Source organism: Emydura macquarii, unplaced genomic scaffold (genome assembly GCF_026122565.2).
Source record: "Emydura macquarii macquarii isolate MOO-44397 ecotype Brisbane River unplaced genomic scaffold, CSIRO-AGI_Emac_v2 contig_374, whole genome shotgun sequence".
NCBI lineage: Eukaryota > Metazoa > Chordata > Testudines > Chelidae > Emydura > Emydura macquarii.
Genome location: NW_027130511.1, coordinates 3,596,236 through 3,614,087, shown reverse-complemented (window position 1 = coordinate 3,614,087; position 17,852 = coordinate 3,596,236). Strand labels below are relative to the sequence as shown.

Sequence of the window (17,852 nt, the reverse complement as noted above, 5' to 3'; positions counted from 1 at the left end):
ATCACAGAAAATTGGTGAAATGATGATAATCAATGGAACATGATACTATCAGAGTACAAAAAATAGAGAAATGACAGTGAAGGTCGTGTAGCTGGGGGAGTGGCACCATATGTGAAAGAAAGCATAGAATCAAATATATTAAAAATCTTAAATTAATCCAACTGTACCATAGAATCTCTAAAGGACACACATTCCATGTTTGAATAATAAGAATATAGCAGTAGGGACGCACCACAGACCAACTGACCAGGATACTGATGGTGATTGTGAATGCTCAGGGAGACTAGAAAGGCTATAAAAATAGAAAACTCAATAATAATAGGGGATTTCAACTATCCTCATATTGACATATGTCTCCTCAAGATGAGATACAGAGATAAAGTTACTTGATACCATAAATGATTGCTTCTTGGAGTGGCTAGTCCTGGAACCAAGAAGAGGTGGGGCAATTCTTAATTTAGTCCTAAATGGAGCACAGGATCTGGTTCAAGAGGTGAATATAGCTGAACCACTCAGTAGACCATAATCTAATTAAATTACCATCCTTTGAGGATGCATTTAACTTCAAAAAAGGGAACTACACAAAAATGAGGAAGCTAGTTAAATAGAAATTAAAAGATACAGTGCCAAAAGTGAAATGTCTGCAAGCTGCAGCATCACTTTTTTAAAAACACCATAATAGAGACTCAAATTAAACATATACCCCAAATTAAACAACATGGTAAGAGGACCAAAAAACTGCCACCATGGCTAAACAACAAAGTAAAAGAAGCATCAGAGGCAAAAAGGCATCCTTTAAAAATTGCAAGTTAAATCCTGCTGAGGAAAATAGAAAGGAGTATAAACTCTGGCATTTCACATGTAAAAGTATAATTAGGCAGGCCAAAAAAGAATTTAAAGAACAGCTAGCCAAAGATTCAAAAAGTAACAGCAAAAAAAATTAAGTACATCAGAAGCAAGCAGCCTGCCAAACAATTAGTGGAGCCATTGGATGATTAAGGTGCTAAAGGAGCACTCAAGGGAGATAAAGCCATTGCAGAGAAGCTAAATGAATTCTTTGTATTTATCTTCACTGCAAAGGATGTGAGTGAGTTTCCCACACCTGAGCCATTCCTTTTAGGTGACAAATGTGAGGAACTGTCCCAAACTGAGCTGTCAATAGAGGAGGTTTTGGAATTAATGGATAAATTAAATAGTAATAAGTCACCAGGACCAGATGGTATTCACCCAAGAATTCTGAAGGAACTCAAGTATGTAATGGAAAAACTATTGACTCTGGTATATAACCTATCATTTAAATCAGCTTCTGTACCAGATGACTGAAGGATAACTAATGAATGTGACACCAATTTTTAAAAAAAGGTTCCAGAGGCAATCCTGGCAATTACAGACCAGTAAGTGCAACTTCAGTACAAGGAAAATGGGTTGAAATTATAGAAAAGATTCAGAATTGTCAGACACATAGATGAACACCATTTGTTGGGGAAGAGACTTTCAAAATGGGAAATTATGCCTCACAAATCTACTAGAATTCTTTGAGGGTGCCAACAAACATGTGGATAAGGGTTATCTAGTAGATATACATACATCTGATGATGCCCAAATAAATTTGTTAGTCTTTAAGGTGCCACAGGACTCTCGCTGTTTTGCTAAAAACAGACTAACATAGCTACCCCTCTGGAACTAGTAGATATAGTGTACCTGGATTTTCAAAAAGCCTTTGACAAGATCCCTCACCAAAGGCTCTTAAATAAAGTAAGCTGTCATGGGACAAGAGGGAAGGTCCTCTCCTGGATCAGTAACTGGTAAAAGGACAGAAAAAGGATAGGAATAAATGGTCAGTTTTCACAATGGAGAGAGGTAAATAGTGGTGTCCCCCCAGGGTTCTGTACTATGACAGTGCTGTTCAACATATTCATAACTGATCTGAAAAAATGGGTAAACACGGAAGGAGCAAAATTTGCAGACAATACAAAATTACTCAAGATAGTTAAGTCCAAAGCAGAATGTGAAGAGTAACAAAACTGGATGATTGGGCAACAAAATTGAAGATGAAATATAGCACTGATAAATGCAAAGTAATGCACATTGGAAAGCATAATCCCAATTATACATACAAAACGATGGGGTTTAAATTAGCTGTTTTCACTTAGGAAAGAGATCTAGGAGTCATGCGTAGTTCTCTGAAAACATGAGCTCAATGTGCTGCAGTAGTCAAGAAAAGCTAACAGACTGTTAGGAACCATTAGGGAAGGGATAGATAATAAGAGAAAATAACATAATACCACTATATAAATCCATGGTGCACCCACACCTTGAATACTGCCTGCAGTTCTGGTCACCCCATCTCAAAAAAGATATATTAGAATTGGAAAAATGTACAGTGAAGGGCAACAAATATGATTAGGGGTATGGAACAGCTTCCGTATGAAGAGAGATTAAAAAAACCTGGACTTTTCATTTTGGAGAAGAGACAACTACGAAGGGATGTGGTAGAGGGCTATAAAATTGTGACTGGTGTAGCGAAAGTGATTAAAAAAAAGTGTTATTTACTCCTTCACAACACAAGAACCACAGGGCACCCAATGAAATTAATAGGCAGCAGGTTTAAAACAAACAAAAGGAAGTACTTCTTCACACAATGCACAGTCAACCAATGGAACACATTTCTAGGGGATGTTGTGAAGGCCAAAACTGCAATGGGGTTCAAAACAGAACAGAAGTTCATGACTATTAGCCAAGATGATCAGGATGCAAACCTATGCTCTGGGTGTCCCTAGCCTGTGATTGCCAGAAGCTGGGAGTGGATGACAGGGGGATGGATCACTCAATGATTGCTTGTTCTGTTCATTCTGTCTGATGCACCTGGCACTGGCCACTGTTGCAAGACAGGAAACTGGGCTAGATGGATCACTGGTCTGACCCAGCATGACAGGAGCCACTGGCTTGGTAAACAGAATGCTGCATAAGGATACTTTTTTGATCTACTGAGGCCTTATCTAGATTAAGTTTAATGCAAGTTGTAGTGTAGATGCACTGTACGAGTGTAAATTGTGACTTACAACAATGCATCTTACCCAAGATAAGTTTGAGTCTGCGGAAAACTGCTTTTACACAAATCATGGTTTACACCAGTGCAGTACATCTACACTAATGGGCTCAGACTGGTGTAACTTCATCAGTGGCTGAAATTCCCAGTATAGACAAAGTCTCAAACAGTGTTTCCCAATCTTTTCAGGCAGCTGTTCCAGTTAATCAATAAAAATACCACTTTCTAAAGATCTTGGGCTTTATTGTCCAAAACCTCCCTTTTAAATGTGCATTCTCTTACATACAATGGAGCTTGACATATTCACAAATCACGAAAGATGCTACGCTTTGGAGCATCCACTACCGTCTGAGAATGTGAAAATGCCTTTTTTGCCTCTGTCTTCACAGACAAGATCAGCTCCCAGACTACCGTACTGGGTGGCACAGAATGGGAAGGAGGCGAACATCCCGCAGTGCTAAAGGAACAGGTCCAAGACTATTTAGAAGGATTAGACATACACAAGTCCATGGGGCCGGATGCAATGCACCCGAGGGTGCTAAGGGAGTTGGCTGAGGTGATTTCAGAGCCATTGGCTATTATCTTTGAAAGCTTGTGGCAACAGGGAGAGGTCCCTGAGGACTGGAAAAAAGCAAATATAGTGCCCATCTTCAAAAAAGGGAGGAAAGAGGATCCAGGGAACTACAGACCGGTCAGCCTCACTTCAATCCCTGGAAAAATCATGGAGCAGGTCCTTAAGGAATCCATTTTAAGGCACTTGGAAGAGAGGAAGGTAATCAGGAACAGTCAACGCAGATTCACAAAGGGAAAGTCATGCCTGACCAACCTGATTGCTTTCTATGATGAGGTGACTAGCTCTGTGGATGTAGGGAAGGTGGTGGATGTGATATACCTTGACTTTAGCAAAGCTTTTGATACTGTCTCTCACAGTATTCTTATCAGCAAGTTAAAGAAGTATGGGTTGGATGAATGGACTATAAAATGGACAGAGAACTGGCTAGAGCATAGGGCTCAACGAGTAGTGATCAATGGCTCCATGTCTAGCTGGCAACCGGTCACAAGCGGAGTGCCCCAGGGGTCGGTCCTGGGGCCGGTTTTGTTCAACATCTTCATTAATGATCTGGAGGATGGGGTAGATTGCACTCTCAGCAAGTTTGCGGATGACACTAAGCTAGGGGGAGTGGTAGATACCCTGGAAGGTAGGGATAAGATACAGAAGGACCTAAACAAACTGGAAGATTGGGCCAAAAGTAATCTAATGAGATTCAACAAAGAAAAGTGCAGAGTCCTCCACTTAGGAAGGAAGAATCCCATGCACAGCTATAGACTGGGGACCGACAAGCTAGGCAGCAGCTCTGCAGAAAAGGACCTGGGGATAACAGTGGATAAAAAGCTGGATATGAGTCAGCAGTGTGCCCTGGTTGTCAAGAAGGCTAATAGCATATTGGGCTGCATTAGGAGGGGCATTGCCAGCAGGTCACGGGAAGTGATTATTCCCCTCTATTCGGCATTGGTGAGGCCGCATTTAGAATATTGTGTCCAGTTTTGGGCCCCCCACTACAAAAAGGATGTGGAGAAGTTGGAGAGAGTCCAGCGGAGGGCAACAAAAATGATTAGGGGGCTGGAGCACAGGACTTATGAGGAGAGGCTGAGGGAACTGGGCTTGTTTAGTCTGCAAAAGAGAAGAATGAGGGGAGATTTGATGGCGGCCTTTAACTACCTGAAAGGGGGTTCCAGGGAGAATGGGGCTAGGCTGTTCTCGGTGGTGGCAGATGACAGAACAAGGAGCAACGGTCTCAAGTTGCAGGGGGGGAGGTCTAGGTTGGACATTAGGAAGAAGTTTTTCACTAGGAGGGTGGTAAAGCACTGGAATGGGTTACCTAGAGAGGTGGTGGAATCTCCATCTTTAGAGGTTTTTAAGCTGAGGCTTGTCAAAGCCCTGGCTGGGATGATATAGCTAAAGTTAGTCCTGCTTTGAGCAGGGGGTTGGACTAGATGACCTCCTGAGGTCCCTTCAACTCTAATATTCTATGATTCTATGATAAATGAAAAATAAGTGGGGAGGAGAGAGTCACCAAAGCAGAGCATGGTACCTTGGCTTGCAGCAGACCAACAGCTTCTTTCACAATCATCATGTTTTTGATATGACATTCATTAACTTTTTTTTTTTCATATTTATGGCTTATTTGCTGTTCAAATTTCATTTTAGCTGTTTAACTTCCATACTATATGTTGCTTGCTGTATTTTTTGCTCCTTTCAATTCTTTTCACATGGGTTTGATTTCTGTTTTCTGAAATACACCTGCTTTGCTTTAATCAACCTCCATTTAGCCATACTGGTTTATTTCTTGCCTACCTGTTCCTTTTGAGTTCAAATGAATGCATGCCTTCTGTGACTATTATGATATGCTTAAATAGTATTCCTGTGCTGGGTCTAAGGATAAAAAGTATGCGCTTCAAAGTCTAATTTAAACCACTAAGTGCTATTAAATTTAACCTCTTCACTGCCGAATGATATACTAAATTCTGTACATTTAGCAAGGGTTTGCCATATGAAATTCAACCGTATTTGGCACACTCCAATGCTTCATTTATTTCAATGGATATTTCATTGGAAACTACTGCCAGAACACACACATATGCAGAAGCAGCATGGAGATTTACAGAGCCAGCTGAGATGAAAATTGCATCTAAATTTGAGATCTTACTCAATGTTATGGGAAAAACAAATATATTCTGAGAAGATGAATCAACCAAATGAACTAGAGTAAAAACACATACATACACACAAACATATACATATTACAATACATATGTATATATATCTATAATTTTCTTCTGAAAGATTTGGTCTTTTAACTAAAATTAATGGGTATATTAATTAAGATACTAAGCACTTTATTCAGTATAAATAAAATTAGTAACTTTTCCACATAATGAAATTTGATTTCTCTGCAAAAAAATATAAATAAAAAAATGTAGAAGTGTTTTCATACATTTTCCCCTGCATTTCCATTGTCTCTATATATATGCCTACATGTACAGAGGCCAAACATATAATATAAACAGAGCAACTCCCAACTGAGACATATTCAGTATAGCTTGGCTCACTCCACAGGGAAAACACTCATTTTGCTGATGAACTGGATTTGCTGCCTATAGAGCACAGGAGTAATTGGTTTGAATTTCACTTGTGGCTATAGTATCACATATGCAATAGATATCCAGAAATACAATGACCAGATGGAAGACTTCTAGCCAGCAAGTCTGTTCTACTATTATCAGTCTAGCTGTTGGCTGGCAGGAAGCAATCCAGCAGTGTGGTCTTACTGCAGTCATTGTTTGGCTGTGGATTTTCTCTGTCTGGATTTAGGAGTCAGGCAACTGAGGAGGAAGGTTACCAAAAAAACCAAAAAACCCCAAAATAAAGCTTCTTCAGTCTAATTAATAGACATACCTGTAGAGCTCCCATTTCTTCCTCTCTCCTGAGAGTCTTCTCCAACAGATCTGTAAAAAAAAGACACAAAATATTTTAAGACAATGAAAACTGAGTTACTTGTTACTAAGATCAACTTCAAAGTTAGCACCTGATAAAGAAAACCTGTAATAAAGGTGTCAGGTTTTTGTATGAAATGTCAAAAAATCTGCCCCGTTAACCTGAAATGTGTCAGTGATAAGAATGCTGCAAAGCATGGGCAGCTCAAGTGATTAAAAACTAGATACAAGAAGGTAATTTGACTCAGGAAGGCACTGAATGGGCTAGAGTTCAATTCACAGACAAAAAGCTACATTTAAATTAATTTTTGTTCATTTTAGCACTTGTATCAGAAATGAGCAAAGAGATGCTTTCTGAAAACTAATATAAAAAGTAGAAAGAGAATCAAGTCATTCAATAACACATCATCATTCACTCTGCAGTGAACAGAAAACTTTTCAGGGGCCATCACTCATCTCAAACTCAAAACCATTATTGTCCCCCTGGGATGGCATGCTGAAATAGATTCAGCAGACAGGACAGAGTATTCCAGACCAATCAAAGAACAATAAAACCACTGCATGACTTTGGGAGGACTCCCTCTAGGGAAGGAGTCCAGGCTAGATGAGAGGGAGAGGAATTCCTGGGTCAAATGGGGTGCTTCAGACGGTTTAAATGGGATTTCTGATAGAACTGTCTAGAAATAAACAAAGACAAGTTTATCATTTCCCTGAAATTAAAGTCCTGAGACCAGCACCTGAAAGTGACTCAAGTCATCTCCCATTTGTTACAGACTGGTATCCAGAGACAGTGACACTGAGAGAGAGTTGCTGTCTAAAAGAAAAACAGGGATGAGAAAACCAGACTGGACTAACATTATTCAGAAAGTACACACGAAGGCCAGATTTCAGACGGAATCTCTAAAGCCCATAATAGCAGGTCTCTTTCAACATATCCATCCTGGAGCATCACTGGCAGTACCTACTATTATTATTCTACTGTTATAAGGGATTCTTCCAGCAAAAAGCCTTCTCTTTTGTCCCATTGACAACCAGGAGGGATTTTACCAAAATACCAATAGTTTTAGTAGCAGCCCTTCTACTTGTTCCTATACAACATGCTCATCCATGCTGGTATTACTTATTACCCTATTATCCTCAAGGTGCTTATAAACTGATGGTTCAATAATTTGTTCCAGTATCTCTCCAGGTATTAACATTAGGCTGACTTGTCTATAAATTCCCTGGGTCCTCTTTGTTCTTCTTTTTAAAAATAGATGCTATGTTTGCCCTTTTTCAGTTCTCTGGGAGCTCACCCATCCTCCATGAGTTCTCAAAGATAATTGCTAACAGTTTTGAGATAGTTTCACATCTCAGCCTTCTTAATGTCATTTGTTATTAGCTCTTATTCCCCCTAAGTAGTGAATCTACACTTGCCTTCATCTTTCTCTTATTCATAGGTTCACAGGTTCCAAGGCCAGAAGGGATCATTGTGATCTAGTCTGACCTTTCATATAACACAGGTCATAAAACTTCCCCAAAATAATTCCTAGAGCATATTTTTTAGAAAAACATCAAAAACATCCAATTCACTACAACCCTTGGTAAATTATTCCAATGGTTAACTACCCTTACTGTTAAAAATTCACACCTTATTTACAGTCTGAATTTGTTTCACTTTAACTTCCAGCCACTGGATTGTGTTATAATTTTCTCTGCTAGATTGAAAAGCCCCTTATTAAATACTTGTTCTCCATGTAGATACTCAGATTATAATCAAGTCTCCCCTCAACCTTCTCTTTTTTTAGGCTAAATAAATTCTGCTCTTTGAATCTATTACTATAAGGCATGTTTTCTAATCCTTTAATCATTCTCATGGTTCTTTTCTGAACCCTCTCTAATTTATCAACATACTTCTTGAATTGTAGGCACCATAACTGGATGCACTATTCCAGTAGCAGTTGCAGCAATGCCAACTATAGCACTAAAATAACCTCTCTACTTCTCCTCAAGATTCCCGTTTATGCATTAGCTCTGTTGGCCACAATGTCATACTTGTTCAACTGATTATCCATTACCACGCCCAAATCTTTTTCAGAGTCACTGCTTTGTAGAATAGAGCTCCGCCCCCCACATCCTGTAAGTATGGCCTACATTCTTTGATCCTAAATGTATACATTTACAGTTAGTTATATTAAAATGCATATTGTTTGCTTGCACCCAGTTTACCAAGCAATCCAGATCATTCCGTACCAGTTACCTCTCCTCTTCATTATTTTTACTCCCTCAATTTTTGTGTTGTCTGCAAACTTTATAAGTGATGATCTTATATTCTCTTCCAAGTCTTTGATAAAAATATTAAATAGCACAGGGCCAAGAACCAATGCCTGCAAGACCCCACTAAAAATACACACGTTCGATGATAATTCCCCATTTACAATTACATTCTGAGACCTATCCATTAGCCAGTTTTTAATCCATGTAATGTGTACCATGATTTTTTATCATTCTAGTTTTTTCAATCAAAAATTCATGTTATATCAATTCAAATGCTTTACAGATATCTCAGGGCATATCTACACTCAAATAAAAGACCTGCGGCAGCGAGTCTCAGAGCCCAAGTCAACTGGCTCAGGCTACAGAGCTAAAAATAGCAGTGTAGACATTGGTCGTGGGCTGGAGACTGGGCTCTGAGACCTTTCCCCCTCATGGGGTTTCAGATCCCTGGCTGCAGCCCCAGTCCAACCCAGCCATAGTCTACACTGCTATTTTTAGACACACCGCCCAAACCCCACAAGCTGATGTCAGTTGACCTGGGCTCTGAGACTCATTGCCTTGGGTTTTTTATTGCTGTGTAAACAGACCCTAAGTATGTGAAAGGCTATTACCTTTATCAATCAAACTTTTAATCTAATCCATAACAGATATCAAGTCAGTTTGAGAGGATCTATTATCCATAAACACATTAATGTGCATTAATTACATTTCCCTCCTTTATTTGTTTATTAATTGAGTCCTGTATCACCCACTCCATTATCTTTCTCAGGATTGATGTCAAGCTGACAGGCCTATAATTACCTGGATCATCCCATTTAGCTTATTTAAAAATTCAAACATTCACTTTCTTCCAGTCTTCTGGAACTTCTCCAGTACTTCAAGACTTATTGAAAACTAACATTAACAGTCCAATGTGATCCTCAGCCAGCTCTTTTAAAACTCTTTGATGAAAGTTATCTGGACCTGATAATTTAAAAATGACTATCTTCAGTAGCTTCCATTTATCATTCTCCTGAGATACTAGTAGAATGAAAAGTGTGTTATCATCACCATATGTTGAAACTATAGTATCTGTTTTCCCCCCCAAATACAGAACAAAAATGAACACTTCTGTCTTATCTGCATTACTACTGATAATTCTACTATTTCATCTAGTAATGGATCAATACCATTGTCAGGAACCTTTTTTTCCTAATATAGTTTAAAAATTCCTCCTCATTGTCCTTAACGGTTTTGTTCAACGTCTTTATTAATGATCTGGAGGATGGGGTAGATTGCACCCTCAGCAAGTTTGCGGACGACACTAAGCTGGGGGGAGTGGTAGATACCCTGCAAGGTAGGGATAGGATACAGAGTGACCTAAACAAACTGGAGGATTGGGCCAAAAGAAATCTAATGAGGTTCAACAAGGACAAGTGCAGAGTCCTCCACTTAGGAAGGCAGAATCCCATGCACAGCTATAGACTGGGGACCGACGAGCTGGGCAGCAGCTCTGCAGAAAAGGACCTGGGGGTAACGGTGGATAAAAAGCTGGATATGAGTCAGCAGTGTGCCCTGGTTGTCAAGAAGGCTAATGGAATATTGGGCTGCATTAGGAGGGGCATTGCCAGCAGGTCACGGGAAGTGATTATTCCCCTCTATTCGGCATTGGTGAGGCCGCATTTAGAATACTGTGTCCAGTTTTGGGCCCCCCACTACAAAAAAGATGTGGACAATTTGGAGAGAGTGCAGCGGAGGGCAACCAAAATGATTAGGGGGCTGGAGCACAGGACTTATGAGGAGAGGCTGAGGGAACTGGGCTTGTTTAGTCTGCAAAAGAGAAGAGTGAGGGGGATTTGATAGCGGCTTTTAACTACCTGAAAGGGGGTTCTAGGGAGGATGGGGCTATGTTCTCGGTGGTGGCAGATACCGATCTCAAGTTGCAGGGGGGAGGTCTAGGTTGGACATTAGGAAAAAGTTTTTTACTAGGAGGGTGGTATGGAATGGGTTACCTAGGGAGGTGGTGGAATCTCCATCCTTAGAGGTTTTTAAGCTGCGGCTTGACAAAGCCCTGGTTGGGATGATATAGCTGAGGTTAGTCCTGCTTTGAGCAGGGGGTTGGACTAGATGACCTCCTGAGGTCCCTTCCAACTCTAATATTCTATGATTCTATGATTCTAACTCTGCTGACCATAGATTTCTCTTAGTGTGCCTTTGCTTCTCATCAATTTTCTACAATTCTGATTTATATTCATTATTATCAACTTCTGCTTTCTTTCATTTGTGTGTATGTATATATATATATATATATATATATATATACAGACACACATATAAATAGCTGCCTTCACCTCCGCTCTAAATGGGGACAGTTTTTTAAACTGGTATGACTTTTTTCCTTAATTTGGCTTTTTGGGCATCTAGTAAGGTTAAATGATTCCCAATTATTATTCACATTTTCTGATTAATTTCTTCTTCCCTGCTGATTTGACTCATAATTGTTTTCAGCTTTGCCAAATTGGCCCTGTTAAAGCTTCAAAAATATATATTAGTGACCTGCACTTTATTCTGGTTGCACATAATGTATTATTCCTAATGTATTTTTAGAACCTTTTCTAATTACCTTTTACATCCCTTGGTAGGTGTAACTCATTCATGTACAGCAATCTGACATGGTCATGGAGGATTAAGTTAAAACAATCAGATATTCCATAAAACCTGATTGAAGACTGTGGTACAAGTAATAATAACCATGACCAGGCCCCTACCAGTCCATGGAAGTAATTAGCTGTTCCCTCTTCCTCAGACAGCCAATGCAAATTAAAGTGGTCTCTACCAAGCAGAGTCTGAACAGAAAGTGAGGGACTTTGAAAAGACAACCAAGAAAAGAATTAGGATTCCATTTTTGGAGGGGAAATTTGGCTTCCTGTAGCTGGATTTTTAAAACACAAATGAAACAGCCAGAGTCTTTGAACCAGAGAAAGCGGAGTGGTACCTTCAATAGGTGTCTGAACATTCCTGCTTCCCTGTTCCTTGGGGAGTCCAGTCCTTATGATCTGTTGAGTCCAATTTCCAGAAAGAGAATGATCCAAATCTTTCCCCCTTCTCATATTCAGTTTTCCTGTTCTTCATGTGTAATCATATTTAACTGGACCCCATTCCATTTCTCACTGACTAGTTTACTCTGTGGTCAGTCATTTGTCAGTTCCCTTCTCAGGGATAAGGCTTTAACACTCCTTCTGCCAAACACAAGATGGGATCTTTCTCATTCACACAGAGATTTCAATAGAATTTCCCGATTGACGAGCATTGAGGAAAAAGGCCAGCAAATTTCCCCATAAATACTTCTGTACTTTACAATGGACTGCTCATGGCTAGGCACAGAATTGACACTGTGTTTTCTCCCAATAATTGGTTACTGAAGTTTGTCACCACTGCATATATTTGCTAGGGGCTTTGTTCTGGAATATGCTTATGGAATAGAAGACCACATGTACGATAATGTGGCACTGTAAAAGTGCAGCTACAAACCTAGCTGAAACACTAATGCATAACTTAGAAGGAGAAGGAAATACAATTCAGGTGGTATATAGAACTGAGCCTCTAACCAAAATGAATTAATATCATTTGTTACAAATACCAATTTAGTTGCTGTTCATCCTTCATGACCTTCTTGCACCTCTTTTGGATTGAAAGAGCTAAAGCTGGTCTCTTCTTTCGCACTCCTTATTGGCATATTCATGTTTTTCTTGATTATACTCTGGTATGCTGTTCAATACAAACAGTGATTCAACTGCCATGCAAATTACTGTGGCTAAATGCGTTTCCATCAACATTAATGAGAAAATTTGGGGTTTGGAAAGTAGCTGACTTGTATGTTTTTCTTGGGTGTAATCTAATGTTGTAATTGAGCTGGTACAAACCAGTTATGGAATAGTGGCTCTATTTTTTTTTAAAAAAAAAGACAAAATCCTTATGGGAGAAAAGGGGGAGAAAGTGGGAGGATTCTTCCACATATTCATTGGAGCCTTGAGATTCCCACTGTGCTTCACTTAATGTTGTTTTAACTATATTGCACCATTTGAGACTCTATGGAATGGACTCCATCTTTCTAGCTAAAACACACTTAATGAGAACCCCTTTAGAGTCCTCCAAATCATGATGGTAGCTGAGCCAAACTTTTGCTAAACTATGTATCTGAATTTTGTGTGACTAAAGCTAGAGAAGTCTGGAATTCACTCCCTTTGTCAGTCCAAAGCCCAAGTTGGTTGACCTTCAGGACGCTGTGTAAAGCTCTTGCCCAAAGTACCCTCATACTAAAGAAGTTTAGTTTAGTTGACAAGAGTCAATATTATTTGTTATATTTTATATATCTACATTATGGAGGTGCAAAAAATACAGAATATAATCTCCAAAATTAGAGCACTTATTTTTTGAGAACACAATGAATTTTCCAAATATTTACAAATACCTTTTTAATTAGGTTAAATTCAATTAAGTTTAGTAATTTAGTAAATTTAGTATAAAATATGTTTAAAATTAATTTAAAAATTGGTCCTTTAAGAAATTTAACATCTGTTATCAGACAAACTTTAATTCTGGATGATCTTACTACCAGAACAACATTCCTGTAACGTATTTTACTCTAAATTACAGAGACATGTATTCTCAGTCTTAAATCCATTTTAACATCGCTTTAGTCTGGGAATAGATATATAGATAAGTACATTTGCCGAGTTACTTAAGCCTGGGAATATTCTATAAATTGTAACATAAATCAACTCAGTTTCTTTACTAGTTATAGGTGATGTTGTTCAGCACATCCTCCTCACAAAGATGCTAGCTGTGTAGAACTTCAACTTAACACGAGCCTAGAGAGCTAACTGGATCAGGCATCAAACAAGGACATTCTGCAGAAAGCACTTACCGCTAGCCAATAGAGAGAGCTCTATATGTCACCTTCCCCCTCCCCCACCACTCCCCCGTTTCTCACTTATTGTGTGAACAATCTCAGGATTTCTCTAACAATATTTTTGCTGTCGGAAGATGCCCAATATTATGAATTCACAAATTTCAGATCCAAGAAAATCACAATTTATTTTCAAGGCCTGATATAATCTAATGGTTAAAAAGGTGCTCTGTCAGCACTCTCTTTGTCATGACCCATGGGTTTCAAAGCCTAGTTTCTTGGGAGCGGCCACAGTTCAACCCTCCACCTGGCAGCCTGCTGACAACTGCTTACCTAGCACCCAGGAGGCCCAGCCCTAGTTTGAGCCTCCACCCCTGACATCCTAATTGGCAGAATCCCAGAGCAGCTGATTGGCCTGCTGGCCCTACTTAAGTCAGGAACAGGAAACTGTGAAAACAACTGGGCTCCACTTTGCTCTGGACTGTGAGCCTTGCGCTTCCTGCTCCTACTCTCCATCTCCCAGCTTGACTTCCTAGCATCCCACCCCAGCTTGACTCCTGGTGTATGACTTGTGCTTCCTGAATTCGAGTTTGTCTCCTGCCTCTGATCACATGGTATCCTGATTCGGCCTGACTCTGACTCCCAACTTGAAGTTCTGATCTTAAGTTTGTCTCCTGCTTCTGATCTGACCAAGCTGACTTTTGACTCCTGTCAACCATGGTCTCTAGGTCTGTCAGTCTATAACCCAGCCATGACACTGATGGACTGTGAAATGCACGTCAATTCACTACTTTTGAAGGAGAGTTTCCATTAGTGGAAAACCATCATGAGGGCATCTTCAGGCATGGCTTGCTTCTCCCCCCGTATAAGATTAACAATCAGAAAAGGACATACAATGGTAAGAGTTAAAAGGATTGGCAACCGATCTGAATTTTAAAAATAAAACATTTGTTAGTACATTTTCCTTCTTTTTTATTAGACCAATAAAAAGCAAGCACTATTATAATGAAGCCCTGCTTAAGCCCAAACTATTAAAAACAATCATGAGTTTCAGCAGTTTTTTAATATCAACCAAAATCAGTAGCAAATTCAGGATACCGTGTGGAAAAATAAGGGATATTTTAAAACTTGTAAAAAAAAGTATGTTGGACATAGCCCTCCTGTATTCTCTTCAAACAGAACTTAACAACTGTACATAGCTAAATCAACTGAACTTTTGTCTCAGTCTGCTGCCACCTACTGGTGCATGGCTGGGTATGCTACATATTATATCACAGTGGCTTAGATCTCTTTGATCAGAAATCATTGCAGAAAATGTTCAGGTTAAAATTTAAAACAACATTCCAGAAGAATGGATACCCTCTGTGGTTTGTTCCTGATGCTGAAAAAACATGGCAGTCTGCAGACAAATTCCAAACTACCCAATAAATGAGGATTTTATAGCCTATCATACATCTTCTATGTGTGAAAAACAACTGTATAGGCATTCAAAGTGGTTGCTTTTCTTTCTCTCAAGTTTTTATTTTCAGTGAATTCACCATTGATGAGCAGTGTCAGACTGGCAAACTTACAAATTGACATCCTTTATGTATAAAACAGACAGCAGCAGTCCAGGCTTATCCCCACTGGCTACTCCCTAATATTCCATACTTCAGATCTGGAGTACTGAAAAGGCAGTTCAGTCCCCATGGTCATTATGCTGAGGCTATTGACAAGGAAGTCAACTGTGATAATATTCTTTCTGAAGTGGAACAGCTGCCCATGGTAACTGAACTGAAACCACCCACTCACTTCAGATGGGACACCCAACTTTCAATCATTACCTACCTGGGGCTGCCATTAAAACCCTCACTTTCAGATTCTAGAACCAGTATTTGCATGATGATTTCCTTTTTATAAACTAAAAATGGCAGATAGACTATACCTTGGGGCAGGTGCTCTGCATATCTGTATATCTGTATTGACTGAGTGACAGAAACTTCAACAAAGGGAATAAAGGCTGAAGTAGGGATTCCTGCGTATGAGCTTAGTGGTATGAAACTGTACCCAAAGCAATCAACATTTGACCAGTATTAATTAATTTTAAGCATTTTTCTAAGGAAACATCCTTTAAAAAAATTCATACCACTCTAAGTTCATGTGTAGGAATCCCTATCCTTCCCTTTACTCAATGATGGTGCTCAATTTGGATTTAGGTTCTTGGTATTTGTTATTGTTTATCATATTATAAAATGTTTTAATCAATACTGTTAAGATACCGTGATAACTGTATGTGTAATACAGTCTATGTAGCACCCAGAGTGTACAGACTGTGAGTACTTAGATATAGCATGAGCTAGTGGTCCAACCAAGGATTTGAGAGCCAAAAATTCTTGAGCTCTTTCCCTGGCTCTGCCACACACTATATGACCTTGGTCACTTAACCCTCCTGGGCCTAATATGACTACAATAAAGGTAACGGAGTTACATTAGGGATTGATTTGGTCCTCTGTCTCAGTTTTTCCATCTGTAAAATGGAGAGTACTTAATTACTTACTTCATAAGGGGTAATCAGGCTTAATTAATGTTTATACAGTGCTTTGAACATATTATTATAGTTTATGTGAACTATATATCTATGCTATGTATTATTAATAGAAAACAATTCTATAATTTCAGTGCCCAAAAATCTAGGACTCCTATACTAGCTAGAATCAGTAAATGTTGGCAGATGCTCTGCAAGCTTTCCCCTCTTCCCCAAAAACGGCACCACAATCCTACTACACACCATGCTATTACAAACAAGAAATCCTAATGTCAGCTCCTACCCCTCCACACGACATGATCGGCACAATCAGAGAATAGTAATGGTGTCCTCTATCGATCACTGAACCAAGACAGAGATGCCCTCGTGACTCTCTGCTTGACTAAAACGGAGCTTAGGACTTTCAAATGTACATTAGTAAAAGGACCCTTTCATTTCTGCAATATGAAGAAACTGAGAAACCTATATTTTATGCAAATACTTGGCACAACTATTTCATTAGGAAAACCTAATTGGGTTCCCTGACTATTTTAATTTTAAATTTGTTTTGATCACAAATTGCTGTAAGTCATTAGGTTATCTCAGGTTTCATCATTTTGGCTTCAGACATACATCCTACTTCTGTAGTTTTGAATTATGACTTTGATATGTAGCCTACAAAATTTCCAAGCAGTTACTGAAGAGTTCCTGTAGGTTCCCAAGACAGCCAAACAGTTTTTTCCATCAAGCTGGAAGGGTATTTTTCCTGGAATTTCCAAGCAGCTGAATAAACTAGTTTCCCACAGCTATTAATTAACCATCCCGTATAAATCTACAGAGAGTTGAATCATATATTATGCCAATTATACATTTTTCCTTTCGCATTGTCACTCTAACATTAAGGCCACGTCTACATTACAGAACCAGGCCATTCTTAGATGAATCAGTTTAAGCAGTATTAATTCAGTATATCCACATTAGCCATACTCATTCTACACCATTGCAGTTTTGCCCTCTATCCACACTAGTGCTGTTCTGTTGCAATGCCCTCTGAGTTGCTATATCACAGTACTTGCAGTGACTCTGGGAGACTCTGAAAGGCCACAAGTACACTATGAGAAAGCAACAGGGGAGTCTGAACAGTTTGAACTATTATACCAGCAATCACAATCCACACTGGCACTAAAATGGTTGAGAATGAAACAGTATTGGGATTTGCTCCAAGCAAGTGTAAGCCAAACAGAATTTGGCATGCATTTAGTAAAACATTTAGAGCACTTCTGCGTGTAGACATGAAGCATTTTACAAGGGAGCTGGTAGGAACAAATAGTTATTAGGATGATAAATTTCTATAATGTAGGCACGGCTCATATATTATGAGAAACCTAGAAATAGCACTGTATTGTTAAGAGATTAGAATTTGCTATCAGCTAACTGTATGGCTTGTGTGTGGCCATCTTTCTGTGTATAAAATAGGGAAACAACTTCTCACCTACTTTATGTGGGTTGTGAGGCCTAATTAACCTTAAAATAATCTAAGAGTTCCACAACGCTGATCTAAACTCCTTTAAAATCCCTCTAACTATCTCAATCAATTATTTCCTGTGGAAGGGAATTCTACCCAGTAGGTCAATGGATATTCCTTTACACAGTACGTTATG

General features: G+C 39.2%; 1 protein-coding gene across 4 annotated transcripts in view; it reads right to left on the bottom strand.

The window, feature by feature from the left end:
* The window catches only part of CEP128 (centrosomal protein 128), a 400,917-nt gene that overhangs the window by 120,299 nt on the left and 262,766 nt on the right, over positions 1-17,852 (bottom strand). For all 4 annotated transcript variants that reach the window (XR_010917028.1, XR_010917026.1, XM_067532353.1 and 1 more), the window contains exon 19: positions 6,507-6,556. Coding sequence is in view for 2 of the 4 variants with exons in the window: in XM_067532353.1 (XP_067388454.1) it covers positions 6,507-6,556 (50 nt within the window). In the remaining 2 variants the exon portion in view is untranslated. The remainder of the gene's footprint in view (positions 1-6,506; positions 6,557-17,852) is intronic.